The following is a 21,809-nucleotide window of genomic DNA, read 5'->3' as shown; positions in this document are numbered from 1 at the left end:
GTTAAATAAAAATAGTATGCTCTGAAATTTTTGTTTAGTTTATTATTGGCAGGTGTGCTGAGGTACAGTGAAAAAGCTTTATTGTTATAGAGTCGTACAGCGAGGAAACAGGCTCTTTGGCCCAACTTGCCCATATACCAACCACCATGTCCCCACCACCAGTGTCACGTATTATCCAGTCAGCTAAAAGACTACAACTGATTAATCAGGCCATCCACAGTGTACAGATACAGGGTAAAGGGAATATAATTTAGTGCAAGATAAAGTCCAGTAAAGTCCAATAAGGTAGAGTGAGGGTCTCCACTGAGGTAGATGGTAGGTCAGGTCCGCTCTGTAGCTGGTGAGAGAATGGTTCAGTTGCCTGATGACATGCTGGGAAGAAACTGTCTCTGAATCTGGTGGGTTACGTTTTCACATATCTGTACCTCTTGCCTCTTGGGAGAGGGCATGTTTCTCTGTTGATTCTTGATGGTATGTAATGTTGGGGTATCCCCAGTTAAACAAGGGGATGGTGAATTCAAAATTCATCATCAAGTGGTTTCAAGAGTCAAGGGTGTTTAGTTGTCATCTGCACCAAAACAGAACAATGACATTCTAACATAAAGCAGAATGGTGCACATACAGTTTTTTTTTAGAGATACAGCATTGAAACGGGCCCTTTGGGCAACCGAGTCCACGCTGACCAGCGATTACACGTACACTAGTTCTTTCCGACACACTATGGGCAATTTTTCAGAATTTTTGGAATGTGGGAGGAAGCCAGTGCACTCAGAGCAAACCCACGCATTCACAGGGAGAACGTACAAACTCTGTACAGACAACTCCTGTAGTCAGGATTGAACCCCGGGTCTCTGGCGCTGTTAGACAGTAGCTCTACTGCTGCACCACTGTGTCGCAAAGATCAGGCTGAAGAACCCCCGTGATATCTCCGCCCGGTGTAACAGGTTGAAGGGGCTGAATGGCCTTTTCCTATGAAATCAACCGCAGCCTTTGAAGGGACATGGCAAGTCAGAATCGGTATTGGTATATGACTGTCGCGTGTACCGAGATACAGCAAAATAAACAGAGTGCAGAATGTAGTGCTCTTACTGCAGAGAAAGTGCAGAATTTAAAAGTGCAACAGTCACAATGGGGTTGGGTGGGAGATCGGGACGACCACCTTAGCTCGTGAGAGGTCTGTTCAAAAATTTGCTAACAGCGGGGAAAAAGCTGTTCCTGAATCTGGTTTTATCATCTGGGAATGACTTGGCCAATGGGGAAACCAAGGGGTATTGTATGAAGCCAGGCATTGAATTTGCTTACATGGAAGTCCACAAACAGCAGTGTGATAACAGGCAATCTGTTTCAGTGAGGAGTATATATAGGCCAAGACACTATGATAACACCCCTGTTATTTTACTAAATAATGCCAGGGGACCTATTACATCCACACGTAGAGCTGACAAGCTCTCAGTTTAACATCTCATTTAACAGACAACACCTTTAGCCAGGCAGCATTCCCTCCGTACTGTACTGCAGGGTCAGCCGAAATATTTGTACTTACATTTTCAGAGTGGGATTTGAACCCGTAGCCTACACACTGAGAGAAAAGTGTCACCTTAACCAAAGCCACAGCCAAGCGAATGTACCTGTTCCTTTAGGAGAGCTAATTCACCTGTGCGGGCCAAGTGACAACTGTTCAGCGAGAGCAGGAGAATTGAGAATTAACATCAACGGCCAACAAGGAGCATTTCAAATCAGTCTGGTTATTTCTGTCCTCCCTTTCCCAGTGACCTTGCCACCGGGAGGAGTGAAACAATTATGAAACCGTTAACCCTATGTTTGCTTGAAGGAAGCAAAGTCAAATGAGCTAACAGTCTATTTCAGCAGCAAGTGGAGTGAGTTTAGTGCATATTTCCTGCCTGTTTCCTCCGTACCATTTACACACCTCCTCTGTGTACAGGGTACTGGAATTGGCTCCAGCAGAAACAGCAACATCCAGCTAGATCTGGGTGCAGCAGTAAAAATGATCAGGGCTTTTAAACGCAAGTTTTGAACAACACAATTTATGACACAGGGTCTGAAGAAGGGTCTCGACTCCAAACATCACCTATCCCTTTACTCCAGAGGTGCTGCCAGACCCGCTGAGATACTCCAGCATTTTGTGTCCATATTCAGTGTAAACCAGCATCAGTGGTTTCTTCCCACACAATTTAACATTGTTTAGTTTGGAGATACAACGTGGAAACAAACCCTTCAGCCCTCCGAGTCCGTCAACCATCAATCACCCGTTTACACTTGTTCTATGTTATTCCACTTTCTCATCCACTCCCTGCACACCAGGAGTAATTTATAGAGGCCAATTAACCTACAAACCCGCAAGTCTCTGGGAAATGGGAGAAACCGGAGCATCGAAAAGAATCCAAGAAGTCGCAGGGAGAACGTGCAAACTCTATACAGTTATTACTAATTATCTAAATGGTGGCCGATTGGGAAAGGGGGAGATGCAGCGAGACCTGGGTGTCATGCTACACCAGTCATTGAAGGTAGGCATGCAGGTGCAGCAGGCCGTAAAGAAAGCGAATGGGATGTTAGCTTTCATAGCAAAAGGATTTGAGTATAGGAGCAGGGAGGGTCTACTGCAGTTGTACAGGGTCTTGGTGAGACCACACCTGGAGTATTGCGTACAGTTTTGGTCTCCAAATCTGAGGAAGGACATTATTGCCATAGAGGGAGTGCAGAGACGGTTCACCAGACTGATTCCTGGGATGTCAGGACTGTCTTATGAAGAAAGACTGGATAGACTTGGTTTATACTCTCTAGAATTTAGGAGATTGAGAGGGGATCTTATAGAAACTTACAAAATTCTTAAGGGGTTGGACAGGCTAGATGCAGGAAGATTGTTCCCGATGTTAGGGAAGTCGACCCAGGATAAGGGGTCACAGCTTAAGGATAAGGGGGAAATCCTTTAAAACCGAGAAGAACTTTTTTTCACACAGAGAGTGGTGAATCTCTGGAACTCTCTGCCACAGAGGGTAGTTGAGGCCAGTTCATTGGCTATATTTAAGAGGGAGTTAGATGTGTGCCCCTTGTGGCTAAGGGGATCAGGGGGGGATGGAGAGAAGGCAGTTACGGGATACTGAGTTGGATGATCAGCCATGATCATATTGAATGGCGGTGCAGGCTCGAAGGGCTGAATGGCCTACTCCTGCACCTATTTCTATGTTTCTATGTTTCTATCACCCGAGGGAAGGATCGAACTCGGGTCTCTGGCACCGTGAGGCAGAAACTCTACGTTGCACGATGTGTTTTCCATGTTCTTTCATGCTGATTTAAGACCAGCTCATCGTAAACAGACCATGGCCACGAAATGACCAGGCCCCAAATTAGAAATGAGTGACTCCACCCCTCAGGGAAGGATCTTCAAATGGAAATCATGTCCCAAGCACATCATCTGCTTTAAAAATAAATCAAATTTGCTAAGGGACTGGTTAGTATACACCAAAGTGGTATGTTGTATAAAAGATAGACACTATTTGCTGGAGTACGTCAACTGTTCAACCAGCATCTCTGGGGGAAAAAGAAAGGTGATGTTTTGGGTCGTTTTTATTTAACGGTCAGGCCTCCAGACAACATCGGCACCTCCCTTCTTTGTGGGTTTGATGATAATATCGGGATTGTCGCAAAGTGAGCGAAGGGCTTGGCGATCAGAGGGGTGAGATTAGAGTAGATAACGGGAGTGTAAGTCAAGACGGTTGATGTCTCGCTGGCAGGTAGAGATAAAAAGGTCCAAAAAAATATGGTCCCACAAGATCATAAAAAAATTAAACGTGATTTTCGCTGGTTTTAATGTGATCTTCAGAACTGTACGGTTGAGTAGCCTTGATAATTATTTTTCTGTTAAACCTGCTTTATTAATGAAAGTAGATCATGTTTTCTAATTCATCGATGATTTTGTGGTCAGGGTTGTACAAAGATTTTATCAGACATTTTAAACCATATACAAAAAATGTGTTTTCAAGTCTACCTTGAGCAGAATTTCTGACTGCACATGAGGCTGAAACTCTACCCCATTACATCAGTCCTGCTTTTGAGTAGTGATTGTGATATCTTTGAGATTCACCGTGAAACATAGTTTAGTTTAGTTTATTGTCACACGTATCGTAGTGCAGTGAAAAGCTTTTCGCAGCAACTTGAGCACAAATATCTGGGAGGTCACTCAGTGATTCTTTGCTCTTCTGTGGGGAACAGTGGCGGACTGGGTCTAAAATATCGGTTGCCAGGAGACAAAGGGGGCCCACTTCATCCGGGGCCCATTTGATATAGAGGGCCTACTTCATCAGGGGCCCACCTGCCATCGGGCAATCTGACACCCTGGCCAGTCCGCCACTGGCGGGGAACATTGTGTTGGAACATTTCCAGCATTGTCTTCAGAAATTAACATCTGAGATGAACTTCAGGTTCACTATCCTTTCTGTTGAAGAAATTTTAGTTTAGTTTAGTTTAGAAATACAGCGTGGAACACAGGCCCTTCGGCCCACGAGTCCACACTGACCTATAAACTAACACTATCAATAAACACGGGACAAGTCACCATTTTTACCGAAGCCAATTAATCTTCAATGGAACAAAAATACCATGTATATATTCTCTCATCATAGTTTAATCCATGGAGTTCTGATTCTGTTGAATTTGCACTGTACTCCTTTGGAGCAATGACTAGTATAGTACACTACATCCCACATGTGTTTAAACCAGAGATCTGCATAGACCAAAATTAATATAATATTAACTAATCACTATCAATTAAGACATATATATTCCTATATTTTCCCGATAATAGTATTGCAAAAGTGAAGTACGAATATATATTTTGGGATTGATGTTTGGAAAGACATAATGAATCCATTTAGGAAAATTATATTTGCAAGAGGTATTTCAAGCAAAAGAAGCACCTGAGCAAAAAGAGAAACAAAATAATAATAATAATAATAATAATAATAATAATAAGCCTTTATTGTCATTGTACTTAGAAATACAACAAAATTAGGAGAGCTACTCCTGATCAGTGCAACCAAAACAAGTCCAAACAAGACAAAAACACATCCAGTACATTCAATACATTATTTAACTGCTTAAAATAGTAGATAAATTATAATTATCACACCTAGGTAGAACATTGGGAGAATATTACATTTTAAAATTTAATAAATACTTTAAAAGAATTAAAAAAGAAGAAATATTAGCTGAGTGGTCTGTTTTATAGTGGAATGGATGACAACATTCTCATGTCGTGTAGATATTTGATGAATTCAGAGTTCTAATGGCCCAGGGAAAGAAACTGTTCTTGAGTCTGTTTGTCCGGCTTGTAACGCACCTGTATCGCCTACCAGAGGGCAGGAGGGTGAACAGGAACAGGAACTGGAATGGAGAAACAAGCTTTTTTCCTTTTTTAAATTAGAGATCATAGAAGCAATCTGGTTTCTTATTTAATGATGTTTTTACTCGTGCAAAGTAACTAAACATTCCAATTCAGATTTTCATTTTAGACTTTGGACTTTATAGATACAGCGCGGAAACACATCCTTCGGACCACTAAGTCCGCGCCAACAAGCGATTATCCCGTAGACTAGTTCTATCCTACACAGTAGGGACAATTTACATTGGGAGTGTGGGTGGAAACCGGAGCACCAGGAGAAAACCCACATGGTCACTGGGAGAACGTACAAACTCCATACAGACAGCACACGCAGTCATGAATGAACCCGGGTCTCTGGCACAAATGAGGCCGCACCACTACCACTGTGCCGCCATGTATGTCAAAAGGCTCGATACCAGGGAATTGTAACCTGACAGTAACTGATGTTGCGAAAAATAAAATCCACATTACAATAACTTGATAGAATTTTGTGCGCAACATTTTTGCACTCAGTGTGCCAAGTCTTTACTTTGCCACTAAGTTCAAAATCTACGCCATCGGTTTTTTTGGTTACATCTCGAGAACTGAATTGTCGTCAGATGACAGATTGGAGGATGATTGATTTTTTTTTTTTGACTGACATTGATTTTGAGAGGACGATAAGAATATTATATCACAAGCAGAACATTATATCCTTCAACAGTTCACACTATATTCATACAAACAGAATATAATATCCATCAGCATGTGAATACAAGGCACCTTTGTACGACAGATACTCAAAGTTGACATTACACGAGAATGATTCCGTTATTTTTTTCACAATTGCGCTGGATAAGTATAATTTGGGGCTAAAATTAGAAATTAAGATCTTCTTCACTGGAGACCCTCGGACTATCTTTACTGGATTTTATTTTGCACTAAACGTTATTCCGTTTATCCTGTATCTGTACTGTGGATGGCTCAATTGGAATGATGTATAGTCTTTCCGCTGACTGGTTAGTATGCAACAAATGTTTATCACAGTACCTCAGTACATGTGACAATAAACTAAACTAACCTTGGGGTAGGTGAAGCTTCTGTGCTACCTGGTCCCCCAGTGTTAAAAGATCTATTATAAAAAAAATAATTAGCCTCTTTTAATGAGGTCCTTGTATCTGGGAGATCTATTGGTGGAATTGCAGTGACAACTGGAAGGCCACTAACTCCAAGGAAAGGGCCAGTTCAACTCATTGACGGGAGGAGCAGCAAAGTTTGCCTGAGCTCCCTCCTAGCTACCTCAGAGGCATCTTGGCTCGGCAGTACTGTTGAGTGTACTTTTCTAAACACAGCTTTTCTGCTGCGGTTTACACTGTGTGCCTTTCCTCCCAGCAGTTGTGAGCTCAGGATTGAAGCTTGCAATAACCTTGATGGGCCTGTTAGGCAAAAACAAAATCTTTCCATCTGATCTCTAAACAGCTTGTTGCCTTCAATGGATGATCACATGACAGTCTTGTATCACTCAGGGCACTTCCTAAGATCTTCAGCTGAGCAAGTCTGGAACACCAGAGTATGTTTACCAGATCAAAAGCTCCCTGCAGTTTTAGTTGAATTGTGTGTAAGACATCCTTTTATTCAAACAAAAAATCTGTCATGGATTGGGTATGTAGTACAGGCGCTGTGTTACATTACAAGGAGAGCTATTTAAGATGAACAAATTATATGTCGAAAACGCAATTGAGGATGTTTAAAATGTACTCAGTGTCATAGCCAGGTTGCATTGCTTGTTATCAAAGGTTTTAACCATTATGAAATAAATATTTTACAGTGAAACATGCATCAACATCAGGCATACCCCTATTTGTCAAGGTAAGGTGTGGATTTAGGGAAATAGATTGTCCACTGAGTTCATATCAGTGGAGTCAAGGAAGATAAGTTGCAGTGGCACACATACCCCCAGTCCTTTCAATGGATTCCCAGATCAATCTAGTCTCTGTATAAACAGTACAAGTTGAAAGAGATTATGGATGTGGTTATGAAAGAGCGAGTAGTCAGTAACATGCACTCTCTCTCTCCCCGTCTCTCTCTCAAAACCCTTCAGGTCTTCAAGACTGCAAATGTCAGGACCAGTGCTACATGAATTACATTACTTCTGCTTTCGTCTGAAACGGTGGTTTAGGTTTGTCCACGGGGACTTCTGCCCAGGAAGGGGCTGGCAGTGGTCCAGCGTTGCAGCATGACTCCAGTATTTTGTGATTAACTCAGTGTTCTCAAGATGTCTGGAACGGCGCTGTGAAAAGACAAGGCCTGCCAGTGTTGACACATCCTGAGGACCGAACCACACTACACCACGCAGTACAATCGGACGTTAAAGGGTCAATGGTGGAAAGGGGCTATTTAAGATTGGATGAAATTCTGCACTGGATTACAATGGTGCATTAGAAACATAGAAAATAGGTGCAGGAGTAGGCCATTCGGCCCTTCGAGCCAGCACCACCATTCAATATGATCATGGCTGATCATCCAGAATCAGTACCCCGTTCCTGCTTTTTCCCCATATCCCGTTAGCCCTAAGAGCTAAATCTAACTCTATCTTGAAAACATCCAAAGAATTGGCCTCCACTGCCAAGTGAATTCCACAGATTGACAATTCTCTGGGTGAAAAAGTTTTCCTCATCTCAGTCCTAAATGGCCTGCATCTTATTATTAAACTGTGACCCCTGGTTCTGGACACCCTCAACATCAGAAACATTTTTCCTGAATCTAGCCTGTTCAATCCTTAAAGAATTTTATGCTTCTATAAGATCCCCTCTCATCCTAAATTCCAGTGAATACAAGCCCAGTCGATCCATTCTTTCATCAAAAAGGAACTGCAGACGTTCCATTGGTTCCACTGTTAGCTCCAATACTAGTTCCACTCTCCTCCTGATTAAATATTACTGATTGTATGCCTCGTTGTCACCTTCCCCTCAGCTGACAATCTACCATTCTGCAATTCCTTAACATAATCTGCTTCGATTTGTTGTTTTCACACCTGACCTATCCATATCCCTGTCTCCCTTTCCCCTGATTCTAAATCTGAAGAAGGGCCTTGATCCCAAACGTCACCCATTCCTTCTCTCCAGTGATGCTGCCTGTCCCGCTGAGTTACTCCAGCACTTTGTGTCTATCTTCGGTTTAAACCAGCATCTGCAGTTCCTTCCTACACACCAGATTAGTTTATCTTGGCATCACGGTCGGCCCGGACAAGGTGGACCAAACGGCCTGTACCTGCGCTGTACTGTTCTGTGTATACAACAGGTTACCCAAGGGGACGGCATGGTGGCGCAGCAGTAAAGCTGCTGCCTCGCAGCGCCAGAGACCCTGGTTCGATCCTGACGACGGGTGCTGTCTGTACGGAGTTTGTACGTTCTCCCCGTAACCTGTGTGGGTTTTCACCGAGATCTCCACTCCAAAGACGTGCAGGTTTGTAAGTTAATTGAATTGGTATAAAAGTAAATTATCCCTAGTGTGTGTAGGATAGTGTTAGCGTGCGGGAATCGCTGATCAGCATGGTCTCGGTGGGTCAAAGGGCCTGTTTCCCTGCTGTATCTCCAAACGAAAAACACCCATCACAAACACTAACTAATGAATCATCAAAGCAGTCATGATTTGAGTTTGCCTTTACACATTCTTGCCCTTCCTTTTATCTCTTTTGCATTCGATCTTTACTTTTCTTTCTGTGCCTGGTTTAAATTTACCAGTTTTGCCATTTCTCAATTATTTAATCTCCTTGGTTGATCTCTCTGAAAGTGACAACCAAATGGCAAAGGTAGCATATGCTTTCCTTCAGCATTCAAGTCATTGCCTATAATGTCGGGAAGTCACGTTGCAGCTTTGTAAACCATTGGTTTGGACCAGTGTTCAGTATTTTGTGTATTCCGGTGGGCCGGATTTAGGAAGACTTTCGAAAGGATGCAAAAGTGATTTATTGGCGATGCTGTTTGGATTAGAAGGTATTAGCTGCAAGGCGACGTTGTTCTCCCCGTAGTATCGGAAGTTAAGGGGAGATGATAGTTTATAAAATTATGAGGAGCATTAAGGGTAGACATTCAGAATCCTTTACCCAGGGTGGAAATGTCAAATAAATGGTATTGGTTTAAGGTGAGAGGAATAGTCTGGCCGTAGGCTCTGCTTATCAAGTCGAAAGCACTCCTCCAAAAGGCTGCTAGCTTAGGGCAAGACCAAAACATATGACTATGGTTGGCAGGAGATTGATTACATCTGTTGCAGGTGTCCCTAACAGCAGGGTAAATTCTAGATAATCTTGCATTTGTGTAGTGGACTTTGCATTGGATTAGGCCATGACGGGCACATATGGAGGAAGAATGGATCAAATCCAAGGCAGAGTCCCATTGTTGGTCTGTTAGTTTCGTATTCAGCTCACCCTCCCACACAGCTTTTAATGAGGTATGAGGTTTCAATATAACCGACCCTAACAAGTCATACAAAACAGAGATGCATTTCTTCCGGTTGGGATCTAGAGCTAAGATGGTATCGGTCAGGGTTTCAAGGGGGTGATTTGGGAAATGGGGGAATGTCTTCTTCACAAAATCCCTAATCTGGAAAAAACGAAAAAGGTGGGATTTTGGGAGGCTATAGTTGGACGCGAGCTCCGCAAAAGACGAAAAGATGCCATCCTTGTATAGGTTTTTGACACTACTGATACCGTTGCTATGCCAGGTTTTGAATGCGTGGTCTGTACTTGAAGGTTTAAAGATGTGGTTTTTAAGCAGTGGGGTCAAGATGGAAGGGCCTTGTAAACCGAAGTTTTTCCTGAGTTGACTCCATATCTTGAGCGAGGGACGCAATTGGGCCTGCACCCACAGATGTTATAGGAAGGGGGAGTTGGGAGCATAGGATAGACCGCAACGGGAGATGTGAACACGCCTTATCCATGTGTACCCAGGTCGGTAGGTGGTCGCAATCATCATTCATCCAATACAGGAGTTTTTGCAAATTAGCTGCCCAATAGTATCGTCTAAAGTCAGGAATTGCCAAACCGCTGTCACTCTTAGGAGACTGCAATATCGCCTTTCGGATTCTAGCCGGTTAGCTACCCCATAAAAATTTAGATATTGTCCTTTCTAATTTATCAAAAAAAGATTTAGTGATAAGTATAGGGACGTGCTGGAAAAGGTACAGGAATTTGGGTAGGACGACCATCTTGACCAGATTTATCCGGCCCACGAGGGATAGCGGTGAAACTGACCAGCGGTCAAAATCTCTTTCAGCTTTTCTCAACCAGAGGCAGAAAGTTTGTGCGAAACATATCAGATAAGGGTGTTGTGATAAAGACGCCGAGGTAGCGAAACCCGTCCTCTGCCCATTTGAATGAGGTTAAAGAGCGAGGGAGCTGCTTAGTCAATGAGTTAATCGGTAATAGCTCACTCTTTTGATAGTTAAGTTTATAACCAGAATACGTGCCAAACCGTTCTAAAATATTCGTAATCACAGGGAGAGAGCCGACTGGGTTCGAGATGTACAGGAGCAGGTCATCCGCATACAATGAGACTTTATGAGTTGTGTCGAACCGTGTAATACCTTTAAAGCCCTTCTCTGAGCGTAACCAAATTATTTTCATTTTTTTCCCATGTGCACCGTACCTATACCCGTATAGACTTCTTTCTCTTAGATAACAGACTGCTCTCCAAAATCAAATCCAGCGAGTATCATAGCATCGTAATATCAGATCACGCTGCAACCTCCCTCGATCTCCACTTTCGTATACGAACTAACCCCTTTAAACAGTGGAGGTTCAACTCCTCATTATTAGCAGAGGCTCACTACATGCAATTCTTGCACTCCCAAATTACCTTATATTTTGAGCTGAATGACTCGCCGGACATAGAAAGAGGTATACTCTGGGAAGCTTCAAAAGCCTATATTAGGGGCCATTGATATGCAAAGATGGTGGGATACGAGGCAGAAAGGATTAGTTTACTTTGCCATCATACTTGGCACAGATATCATGGGTCTAAGGGCCTCTTCATGTGTTGTCCTTTGTGCCATGCTCTTTACTCAGAACATGGTGCCCTCTACGTTTCAGCTGATGCCGAGTGAATTACACTAACACTTCTGGACAGAAGACATTTGGTTCATCGATCTACATTATGCTCTTGAAGTTATAACATCTTCAAATTTTACTTTGCAACTTGAAACTCACTTCAGTCTTTGCAATATTCTGCCATTTTGTATTTGTCATTGAATTTATTGTTGTTATTATCATAACCATGTATTTTATTTACCCTATGAGCTGCGTGCGAACAAGAATTTCATTGCACCCTTTGTATATGACAATAACAATAAGAAAACTTTCAGATTAGTTTAAAGTCAGAGTTAAAGGAACAAGCTCTTCAGCTCAAATTGCCTATGCTGAACAATTTGCCCCATCTATGCTAGCTCTACCTGCCCTCATTTAGCTGATCTCCCACTAAACTAGTATCTTGCTTCAGTATTTCAGACTGATGCATACGAATAGCAATCTGACTACCAGAGGCCTTTCCAGAAGAGCTTGTGTCCTTTAAAATGGTCAGCAATTAATTGGCAACGCCTGGTAGAATTTTAAACCCCCACTTCTTTCTGAGAGATTATGTTGGTAGATTATCTTTACCACTTCTGCTTCATAAGTGGCAGAATGTGAACTTTACATTTATGCTGTCAAAACCATGTACTAGCTTTTACAGAACATATTAAAAGAAAATAGACAAGACTACATTTAATAAAATATCCAAACTATTGTTAACAATGGCAACAAACATCTATTTCCCCAATTTTTGCCACACAAGAAAACTACTCGGTGAATAGATCTTCCATTTTTCTTTTAAGACTGCTACTCTTTCAGCTGCACTTAAGGTGGTGGTTGGCAGATGAGAAATTTGGAAAGGGGAGAACAATGATGAGAGAGAAAAGGAAGCCACCGCTTTCTGAAACTTAACACAATGGATTTGTGAAACAAAAGGCAAGCACTGGAATTCTATGTAATTGCACCTCCACACCAACAATCAACACAAGTAAAGAATTCTTGGGAGGATTTTCAACAGCTGTGAAACCAAGGTTGAATGTGAGATTATGAAGTCAGTACATACCGTGAGCAATTGTTGAAAAGCAGAGACATTTGTGCAGTTTTACAATAAACTGGGTGCCCACCCAAAACGTCATCTCGCCACGTTCTTCAGAGATGCTGCCTGACCCGTTGAGTTACTTCACTTCAGCATTTTATGTACTTCTCTGTAAACCAACATCTGTAATTCTTTATTTCTACTTCCCGATTCCTGTCCTTTCCATTTACTCTGACCTAAACGTACAGCAGTGAAGCATGAGCTTTGGCTCAAGCATGTGCCATCAACAACACATTTAAACAAATCCTCTGTTAATACCCTAGTTTATTCTCTCCATATTCTCATCAACAATGAATTGGACTGAATTGAATCATAGAGGAATACAGTGTGGAAACAGGCCCTTCGGCCCAACTTGCCCACACTGGCCAACATGTCCCACCTACCTGTGCTTGGTCCATATCCCTCCAAACCTGTCCTATCCACGTACCTGTCTAACTGTTTCTTAAACGTTGGGATTGTCCCAGCCTCAACTACCTCATATGGCAGCTTTTTCCATACACCCACCACCCTTTGTGTGAAATTGAATTGAAAGATGGAAAGCATGGAAACAGGCCTTTTGACACACCATGTCCATGTCGACCACCCGTTCACATTCTACCACACATCTATAAACCAGGGTGTTTACAGTGATTAATTAATGTACCAATCTGCATTTCTTTGGGATTTGGGAGGAACCCGGAACATCCAGAGGAAATCCATTGGAGAATGCAAATGACCTCTCCTCATTTTTTAGTAATTGGATAACCATTTTTACAAAATAGCACTGATGTGAATATTGTTAATTGAGTGTTGGGAAAGAAACGCCAAAACAGAAAACATGTCCGTCATGATCCTATGAACTCAGTATTTAACAAATGAGAAATCATTATTGTGCCTGTCTGTGCTCCAACTCAAAATGAGACAAAATATACCAAACTCATTTTAGAACATTTTATTATTATTCATTTTACTCACAGTTCAATATAAATACAATTGTTGATATTAAAATTCTTTATTTTTAAATAGTAAACATGAGAAACAAAAATCTTATGCACTCCATAAATAATTGACATAAGGACACGAAAGAAGAAGATTGAAAATAAAGAATCAAACATAAGATATTTTAACAGATTAATGCATTTAATAAAACATTGTACAGTAATATTTGGAGCGTGAAGCAACTCCAAATCCATTAGCATTTAGAAACCCTGAGAGTGAGTACTCCATTGTAATGTTAATGCTTCTGTAATTCCCAAAGAGCATCTATTTAAACCTCAACTGTAAACTCAGGTTAGGAAGGATCAACTTCAGTGACAGATATAACTTTGAACACAACAACCCTTTTAAGTTAACCATATGCAGTTTTCAGGTGTCGAACTGCTAAGCACTTAATCGTTTCTACCACAGAAAACAGTGGGCAACTCAAGTGAAAGGCAATCCCTCTACATTCCTCCTGTTGGCTTAAACTGTAAGAAAAACAGTAAGTTAGTGCCATACATTAGGATAATTTCAACATACATTTAACAAGCTTGCAAAGTTCCAGGGTTATCTCCTCCATAAACCATCTGCAAGAAAAACTAATTAGCAAATAAGCATACTTTTCTTAAAGATATTACCAAATCCTCAATCATACAATGGAATCTCCATCACCACCAGAAAACAGAACACCAGAGTTTTTTTAAGATGGCACCCATGTTCTTAAACTATCATTTACTTTTGGGCATGATATACATGCAAAACATATCAAAATTTAACAGCAGATAAACTTTTATCAAAACCCTTTGCCTAAAAATTATATGCAATTAGTCGTCTAAGGAATCAGCATGAAAATAGTATTACCCAAGCACGCGTTTGTCATATAAAAAAATTACAACACCCTCAAAAACAAATGTAAGCACTCATCAATGTTATTGGAGGCGATGTTTGCGATGTGCTGGGACTTTGAAAATGGTGCCAAAACCTGGCAACTCTTGGATATGAACTCAGTGGAGTTTCTATACATTCTGTATTTAATCTGGGATTGTACTTGTGTATGGTAATAATTTTACTGAACTGTGTGGAAAAAAAGAATTTCACTGCACCTTAGTACATGTGATAATAAAGAACCATGAACCATAATCTTAACTCTTTGCAGTTTGCTTATAGAAGTGAATATTTATATTCAATATTCAATTGCATATTGAATCTTGAATTCAATCTTGAATTCATTATTCAAGTGAATACTTCTATAAGCTATAATACTTCTAAAAGTTATTCACTGAGAGAAGTGAATAGCTAGGTTGCAAACTAGAAAAGTATAAACCACAAGATATAATATTGGTTATGTGTGGAGACAACTATTTCCTGAAAATACAATTCTAAAATCGAGGCAGCATATCAGGAAGTACCAAACAGATTCCTCCATAAGTTGAATTAATAAAGCAAGGAATTCTCTGTGGATTAAACAAGAGTTATTCAGGGAGAAAATAAAACAGGAAGCAGACATATATGGCATATCAAAATACTGCGTCTGTAAGGACAGATATCTGTTAGAAGCTTCATCCTGACACCAACTCCTACTTCTTAGTTCCTACAAAAAAATACATCTGTGAATAATATTTAATCATTGAAACGCAAACCCAGTGCAGGCTGAATCAGTTTCCCTGCCAACCCTCAGCCCAAGATTGGAGAAAAACACACTGGGGATACCTTATAGTTTAAGATAAAGGCTCTTAAGTATAATGCAAGGTGCTCAGTGGGGAAGAAAAACAAAGTGAATGAAGGGATACTGCATAAATAATAAGATGGCTCTGAGCAATTCAGGCATTGTGGGAAAGCAGAGTTACTTCACACTGATGAGTTTTACTTTCTTGTCTCATCTGCTTAGTGAACAGCTAATAAAATGATTCAATAAATGTTAAGGTCAACTCTCTCCAGTTTACAGATTTGCTCAAATCATCTGCTGTGGTTATCTATTTTAACAGTGCACAGCCGTCATCTAGGATCACCAACAGTTCATAATGACTACAAGGGAATAATGTGGTCCTATTTATTTTCTGATAAGTCTCTCATACTTTCGTATTGCTTGAACCCAAGACATTAAATAATGTATGGATGGGGAGGAACATCATGGGTTATAGTGAGGATGCAAGCTGAATATGCAAAGCAGCAGATAAAATATACTTTTTCAGACCCTGAATTTTTGTGAACTCATTATTTGAACTGGATAGCAATAAAAATAATCTAAATGCTACGGGGATGTGAGATAGGAAACACATGCAAAATACAAAATCATTGCAATCCTTCTTGCATAATTTTTACATAAATAAAAAAGAAAATGCACCCAATACAACAATAAAAATTTTTTAAATACAATTATCCTGAAATATTAAGGAAATATATTTTTCAGCATCTTACCATGCTGAATACTTTTACACTCAAACACAGCAGATTCAAGTGGTTGCAATTTATATATCGTCTAAGACAAAACTAAACACAAATGATCAATGTAACTGTTATATAGCAAGGGGAAACTTTAGTTTATGTCTAAATACAGATGTTGTTGCTCATAATGCATTCTTTCGTGGAATCCCTGGGCCAAGAGATGCAGGAACGAAACAGCATACAAGTTGATATTACAACATATAAATACTGATCCTTCCCAACTGTGTTCTGTAAAGCGCTCTGGTAAAAGCTACACATAGATTCAATGTGAATCAGTTTGTTTATTTAACATGTAATGGTCTCAATTACCAATACCAACCTATTCAATAGTTTTAAAATAAATCTTACATGATATCCTTTGGATTCGTAAGATGTTAACCACATAAAACTGTGGGTATGCTTACTATCTAAATAGCCATGGATATTACCTAATTTTCCAGTAACCAGTTTAAAATAAAAACAAAAATATTTTCATGCAGACCCATTAAGTTCTGTTTCTTCTTAAAATAAAAGCAGTGTGGCATATTTGATATACTGGGAAAGAACATGCTTTAGCATTTTGTACTTCTAATTAGCTCTGCATAAATGCAGCAACTTTGAACTGGTTATTGTCAAAGAAAATAAAATTGAAAGTATATAAGTGCTTATTATATTCAACCGATTGAGAGACACCAGTTATAAATAATGGACAGAAAGCAATGTCAATAAGTGATCACGAATGGTTGCAGGGAAAAATATGGTTATTCTTAACGCACTGAAGCTATAGATGTAAATATGGGTGAACTGCAATATGTAATTTCTTGAATTGTTATACACAGCTTGAATGAAGTAGCAAAATAGCTCAAGAAAACATTGAACCTTTGTGGCACGATTCATTAACTCTTGCTTGCTCTACCTTATATATAAATATTAATTGAATTTCTCTACAAGTGTAAGGGAAAGCAATATATATATATATATATATTTTTTTTTTAATTCTTCTGTAATCCACCAAGTGAGTAAGTGAAGCCAAATTTAAAGTAAACAAAGCAACACCACGTAATAAATAAAGCATGACAATAAACTTGAACAATGCTACACTAAAGTCACATTACAAACGCAGAAGCGGCAGCATATTAACAAAACAAAACCAGGGAGTAAGGCTCGGTAATATTTGAAATATCCACACAGCTCAGTATTAATTCTAACCTTGTGGCAGGATATACAAATCTAAACTACACAAACAGAAGCCCAATACGTCTTCACTGACAGACAAATACATTGCTACCACTCTAAAAACATACTAAAAGCTACATCTCTTCCCTTACAATTCCGTCTTTTAGCTCTTCCACAAGCAAATGCAAGTTGTGGCCTCTTTGAAAAAGGATCGTAGAGGGCACTTCACGTTCTCCAAGTAGAATGTTTAAAGATCCTTCATATCTTGACTGCTCATCAATTATCTTCCATACTTTCAAGTTATGCAACTGAGTTTGGAGGAGGAGGAGGGGCTGGGAGTCCATTGAATTACACTAATCTATCAAAAATAATTTGACTAAAAATAGTCAAGAATTTCACAAAATGTCAATATCTGGGTGCAATTGAATGCACAATTAAATGAATACATGTGGAATATATTTAAAGGAGAAAATATTCCGTTTACAGATGTTAACCTACACAACTCTTTAGTGTTAACCAGAAACAATATAACCAAAACACTACATTTTGGTGGTGAGGGGAAAAAAAGAGTAGGAAAGAATGCTTTCCTTAAAATGTTTTGAACCACATCTTCTACATACAGTATTCCAAAACTCTCATACAGAATGTGCGCTTTTCACATTTTCATCAGTGGTAAGCTGTGAAAAATCAACTAGGATGCTTCAGGAATCATGCGATGACTTTATCCAAATTGAGCAAGAACTGCAACCCACTTGTTAAAGTTGGTGATGTGTTTGGGAACATTAGAACATTAGTAAAACGGCAACATGACTCAATCTTTCCTGAAGCACACCATAAAAGCCTTCAGTTTACTGCTTACACATTTGTAAAATGTAAGTTGTCCTTGCACTTCAAGGCAGGTACTCATTTTAGAATACTGCATGTACGAGATTTAAAGGTGGCCAATAACACATTTTTCGACAACCCTTTAAACCATGGTCCTGGCTCAATGCTGTATAAAGTACAACTTTATCTGTGTCGATGTGTGGGACAGCCCATTTAGATGCTACTAACTGCTTACAAGATTCCCACTGACATCCAGAATATGGTTATGCAATTCGATTCAAATTACACCATTTTAAAACTCAACCCCACGAACACAAGAAAGGATTCACTGCATATGGAACGATAAAACAGTAACACCCCAAAAAATATTTGGCTCCACATACACACTGAGGAGTTTGTAAAATATCACCTCTGAGTAAAAAGACTCATGCAAATAAACAGGAGAAAGTACATATGGAAGAACTGTGATCTTTATAAAAATGTATTAATACACAGAATGTCTTGTTCAGTTCAATAGTCATTGCATCCAATAAACTTCCAAATACATGAAAAAAACACAAGCAACTTCAGAAAGTATTAGCTACTGCAAAACTTCTAAAAAGTAGATGGAACACCACGGACGATGACTTGAAAGCATTTTGCTCTACTTGCATGCTGCTGTACAAATGCTTCTTTACACTAAGTGAAATCCACCAATGTGTGGTGAACAACACTGATGATGGTTGCAGCAAATCTTCTTCTAAACACCTATAGGTTTACCACACCTATATCCTTAATGTGATGTGTGTATTCCCCCACTTTCTCTTCCTTCTGGCAACAATTCCACTACCATTAACAAATGACTATATACACAAGTGAACGCACGTCCCTCTAAAGCTTCAGCTTTGAAAATTGCTGTTTTGGTATTGAAAGGCAGACTTTACAGTATGTGTATACACACAAGTATATATATATATATATATATATATATATATATATATATATATATATATATATGCTTTACATTTATACGCTGTATATTGTTGCTGGGGATATGCACAAGTTGTAATCCATTTGTTTTTCCGAAGCGAAGATGGTATATGCAAGTGTAATATCAAAGAGGACCAAATATTAACTCTGTTTATGAGTGACACAATGCAAACCAAATAAAACTACAAAAAAGGTCAACGACCCATACCATCTGTAATACCTTCCAATCCATCTATGTGTGATCATGATATAGCAACTGTTCCTCATATAGAAAGAACCAGCAGAGACAGATCCATTCTGACCCTATTTTGTTAGATTAAACAAATGGCATACAACAAGATTCTACTTCTTTCAACAGAAGTTTATGGTGGGGGGGAGGGGGGGGGGGGGAAACAACAAATGAAAACCATCATGATACTTTCAATCTTTGTACCGAACCAGTATTGACCGTTTGATCAAAACCAAAACAACTTGCATAAACTCAATTACACCAGGGTTTACAACCTGCCCTTGTACTGCCATTGTCGGTAAACCTCCAGTGATAAAATCTCCAGTGTTTATGGTCATAAATCACCATTAACAAAATATGCAATTAAATAATAATAAATTCTCAAGGTACAGCAAGATCTGACAAATCGGGATTAGTAGCACTGTTAAATGTTATAACTTACATAGTTACACAAAATGAAACCCTGCAGGGTTGACTCTCTCAAACGTTACATTAAAATCTTGGTTCTGCTAACACCTATATAGTTTGCTCCATTACAAGACAGATTAAGTATCCAAGTTCCCCTAACCAATAAATCTGTAGAAACAGTTTCTCCAGCTGCACTTAAATTAAATTTTAATCCGAATGCTGATTGGGTCAAAGAAACCTGATTTGATTGCAATTCATTTTGTTGCATAGAATGACTGATAGGGAAGTCGAGCACCTCGTTTAGCACAAACTCAACAATTAATTCTCAATTGTCTGAGTAAGAAATACAATGCTATATCTAATTAAAAAAACTTCTGCAGGTCTACGGAGCATACGTTAAAACAGCATCTAAAACAATTTTCATCAACAACCCTGTGTACCCTGCAATAGCAACCCTGCTTCTTAACACCTTTCAGTTTTCAGTGTCACTGCCAAAGCAGAATCCCATCCTTTTTAGAAGGCCTAATTCTACCAGCAATCCAAGATGAGAAAACTGAGTAACTCAGCAGTCACTGCCTATGGCGGTGTTTATGTATAAGCAGGTGACAAGAATTCAACAGATTCATTATAATAGTTAAACAAAAAACTAACTGATAAGACAGGGGAATGAAAACCTGATTCTGGATTTTAATATGCATCTATTTTTGTACGCGCTCTGTGCTGTTTATAATACTCAAGTACAAAATCAAACGTTTCACATGAAGTAATAGACAACTATCATCACAGTGATATATCCTCTAATGTACAACGGTTGATGAAAATATTTAAAACACTTGCACAATGTCTTGAAATAGACCTTAGACCAATCACAACTTCATGGTCTATAACACGGGGAGGGGAGGGGGGAAATCAACCATAGATCAACCTATAGGAATGTATCAGCATTAATTCTGCAACTCCTTAAGCATCTCTGATAAACTACCCAACGGCATCTAACTTCAACCTTTAATTTTAACAATGAACTTTGTATTGTCCTCTTCCACTCAAAAAAACGTTTCCCAGTTGGATATCAAGTATTTTGAACGTTTGAAGGTTAAATCCTTCAAATTTATTTTGCCATAGGTTAAAAATCTTCACATTCCAACGCTAGATCTGATCTTTCATTCACTCCTGAACAAAAAGGATAGGTATATTAAGGCAACCAGCAGAATATATAACCCATTTTTCTTCAAATCATATCTTTTGAAAAAATTAAATGTAGACTTCTTACTGACAGAGCATTTTTGTGCTTAATTATTAATTTTCCAATAAGTCAATTTTACCAAACAAAAGTAAAACTCCATTCCACAACAAACAGGCAAGTCCTCGTCCAATACACTCCCTTCAAGTTTCTATCTAACATTATATATCGCGGCTCAATTCAGGAGGTCTAAAAGAATGGAATAACATGAACTTGGAACTCAGTCAGTAGCATGCATTCCTCAATGCAACTTGGCTCTTTCCAATTAATTCTTACTCGAATGTACATAATGATGAGTTACTTGGAAGCTAGACATGCCATTGTTACGAGATAGCTTAAAAAGGGGGATGTATTTCACACAAATCTAACCCTGCAAGGAAAGAAGTCTGCAGCAACCATTATCTAGTGTTATTCACCGTAAACGTCTTCTATTATATAAGCAGCCGAACTACTTCTACAGTGCCTACTTCAGTCACTGTTCACAGATAAGTCATTCTTTGTGGTATTTTCAATCCACATAGGTGGTTTTGCCAAGATTTTGTTCCATTTGGTGACAAGAAACAAACAGGTAGAAACAAGAGTACAAACAGTCTTCTTCAGTGTCATTACATACTTCAACCCACAATGGACTTGGGTCAACTCCTTTGGTTTCACCAATTTGACAGCTTACACACTGGCTAGAAATTGATTGCTGTATGGTAGGTAGCTCTGCCATATCACATCTTCACTGGACTTGATCTGATCTTCTGCACTAGTACGTAGCTTTGTTTCCATTCAAAGAATAATCATTCATCCATGATCAGTGCCACATTGATATGAGAGAGATCTATCATGTGCCTGCAAAAATATCCAAGGAAAAGTAATGCTAAAGCAATTGAAAGAAGCCCAAGATTTGAAAAATCAATAGCATGTAAAATCAGTATCAAAAACACAAAGTCTTGCAAACACTATCAACCACAATCAAATAATATCACATAGAACAAGTTGTCCTGCAACTTTAGGCTGTGCACGCCATATGCAAGAAGAAGTAGTGGGTCAGGCAGC

General features: G+C 39.4%; 1 protein-coding gene across 2 annotated transcripts in view; it reads right to left on the bottom strand.

The window, feature by feature from the left end:
- Window positions 1–13,453: 13,453 nt before the first annotated feature.
- The window catches only part of rbm33a (RNA binding motif protein 33a), a 150,616-nt gene continuing 142,260 nt past the window's right edge, over window positions 13,454–21,809 (bottom strand). For both annotated transcript variants that reach the window (XM_055664312.1, XM_055664313.1), the window contains one exon: window positions 13,454–21,602. In XM_055664312.1, the coding sequence (XP_055520287.1) occupies window positions 21,551–21,602 (52 nt within the window). In that variant the 3' untranslated portion in view covers window positions 13,454–21,550. The remainder of the gene's footprint in view (window positions 21,603–21,809) is intronic.

The sequence above is a fragment of the Leucoraja erinacea genome, chromosome 2 (assembly GCF_028641065.1).
Source record: "Leucoraja erinacea ecotype New England chromosome 2, Leri_hhj_1, whole genome shotgun sequence".
In the NCBI taxonomy this organism is placed as follows: domain Eukaryota; kingdom Metazoa; phylum Chordata; class Chondrichthyes; order Rajiformes; family Rajidae; genus Leucoraja; species Leucoraja erinaceus.
Note: the sequence above shows the minus strand (reverse complement) of the source record. Positions and strands in the feature narration are given on the sequence as shown.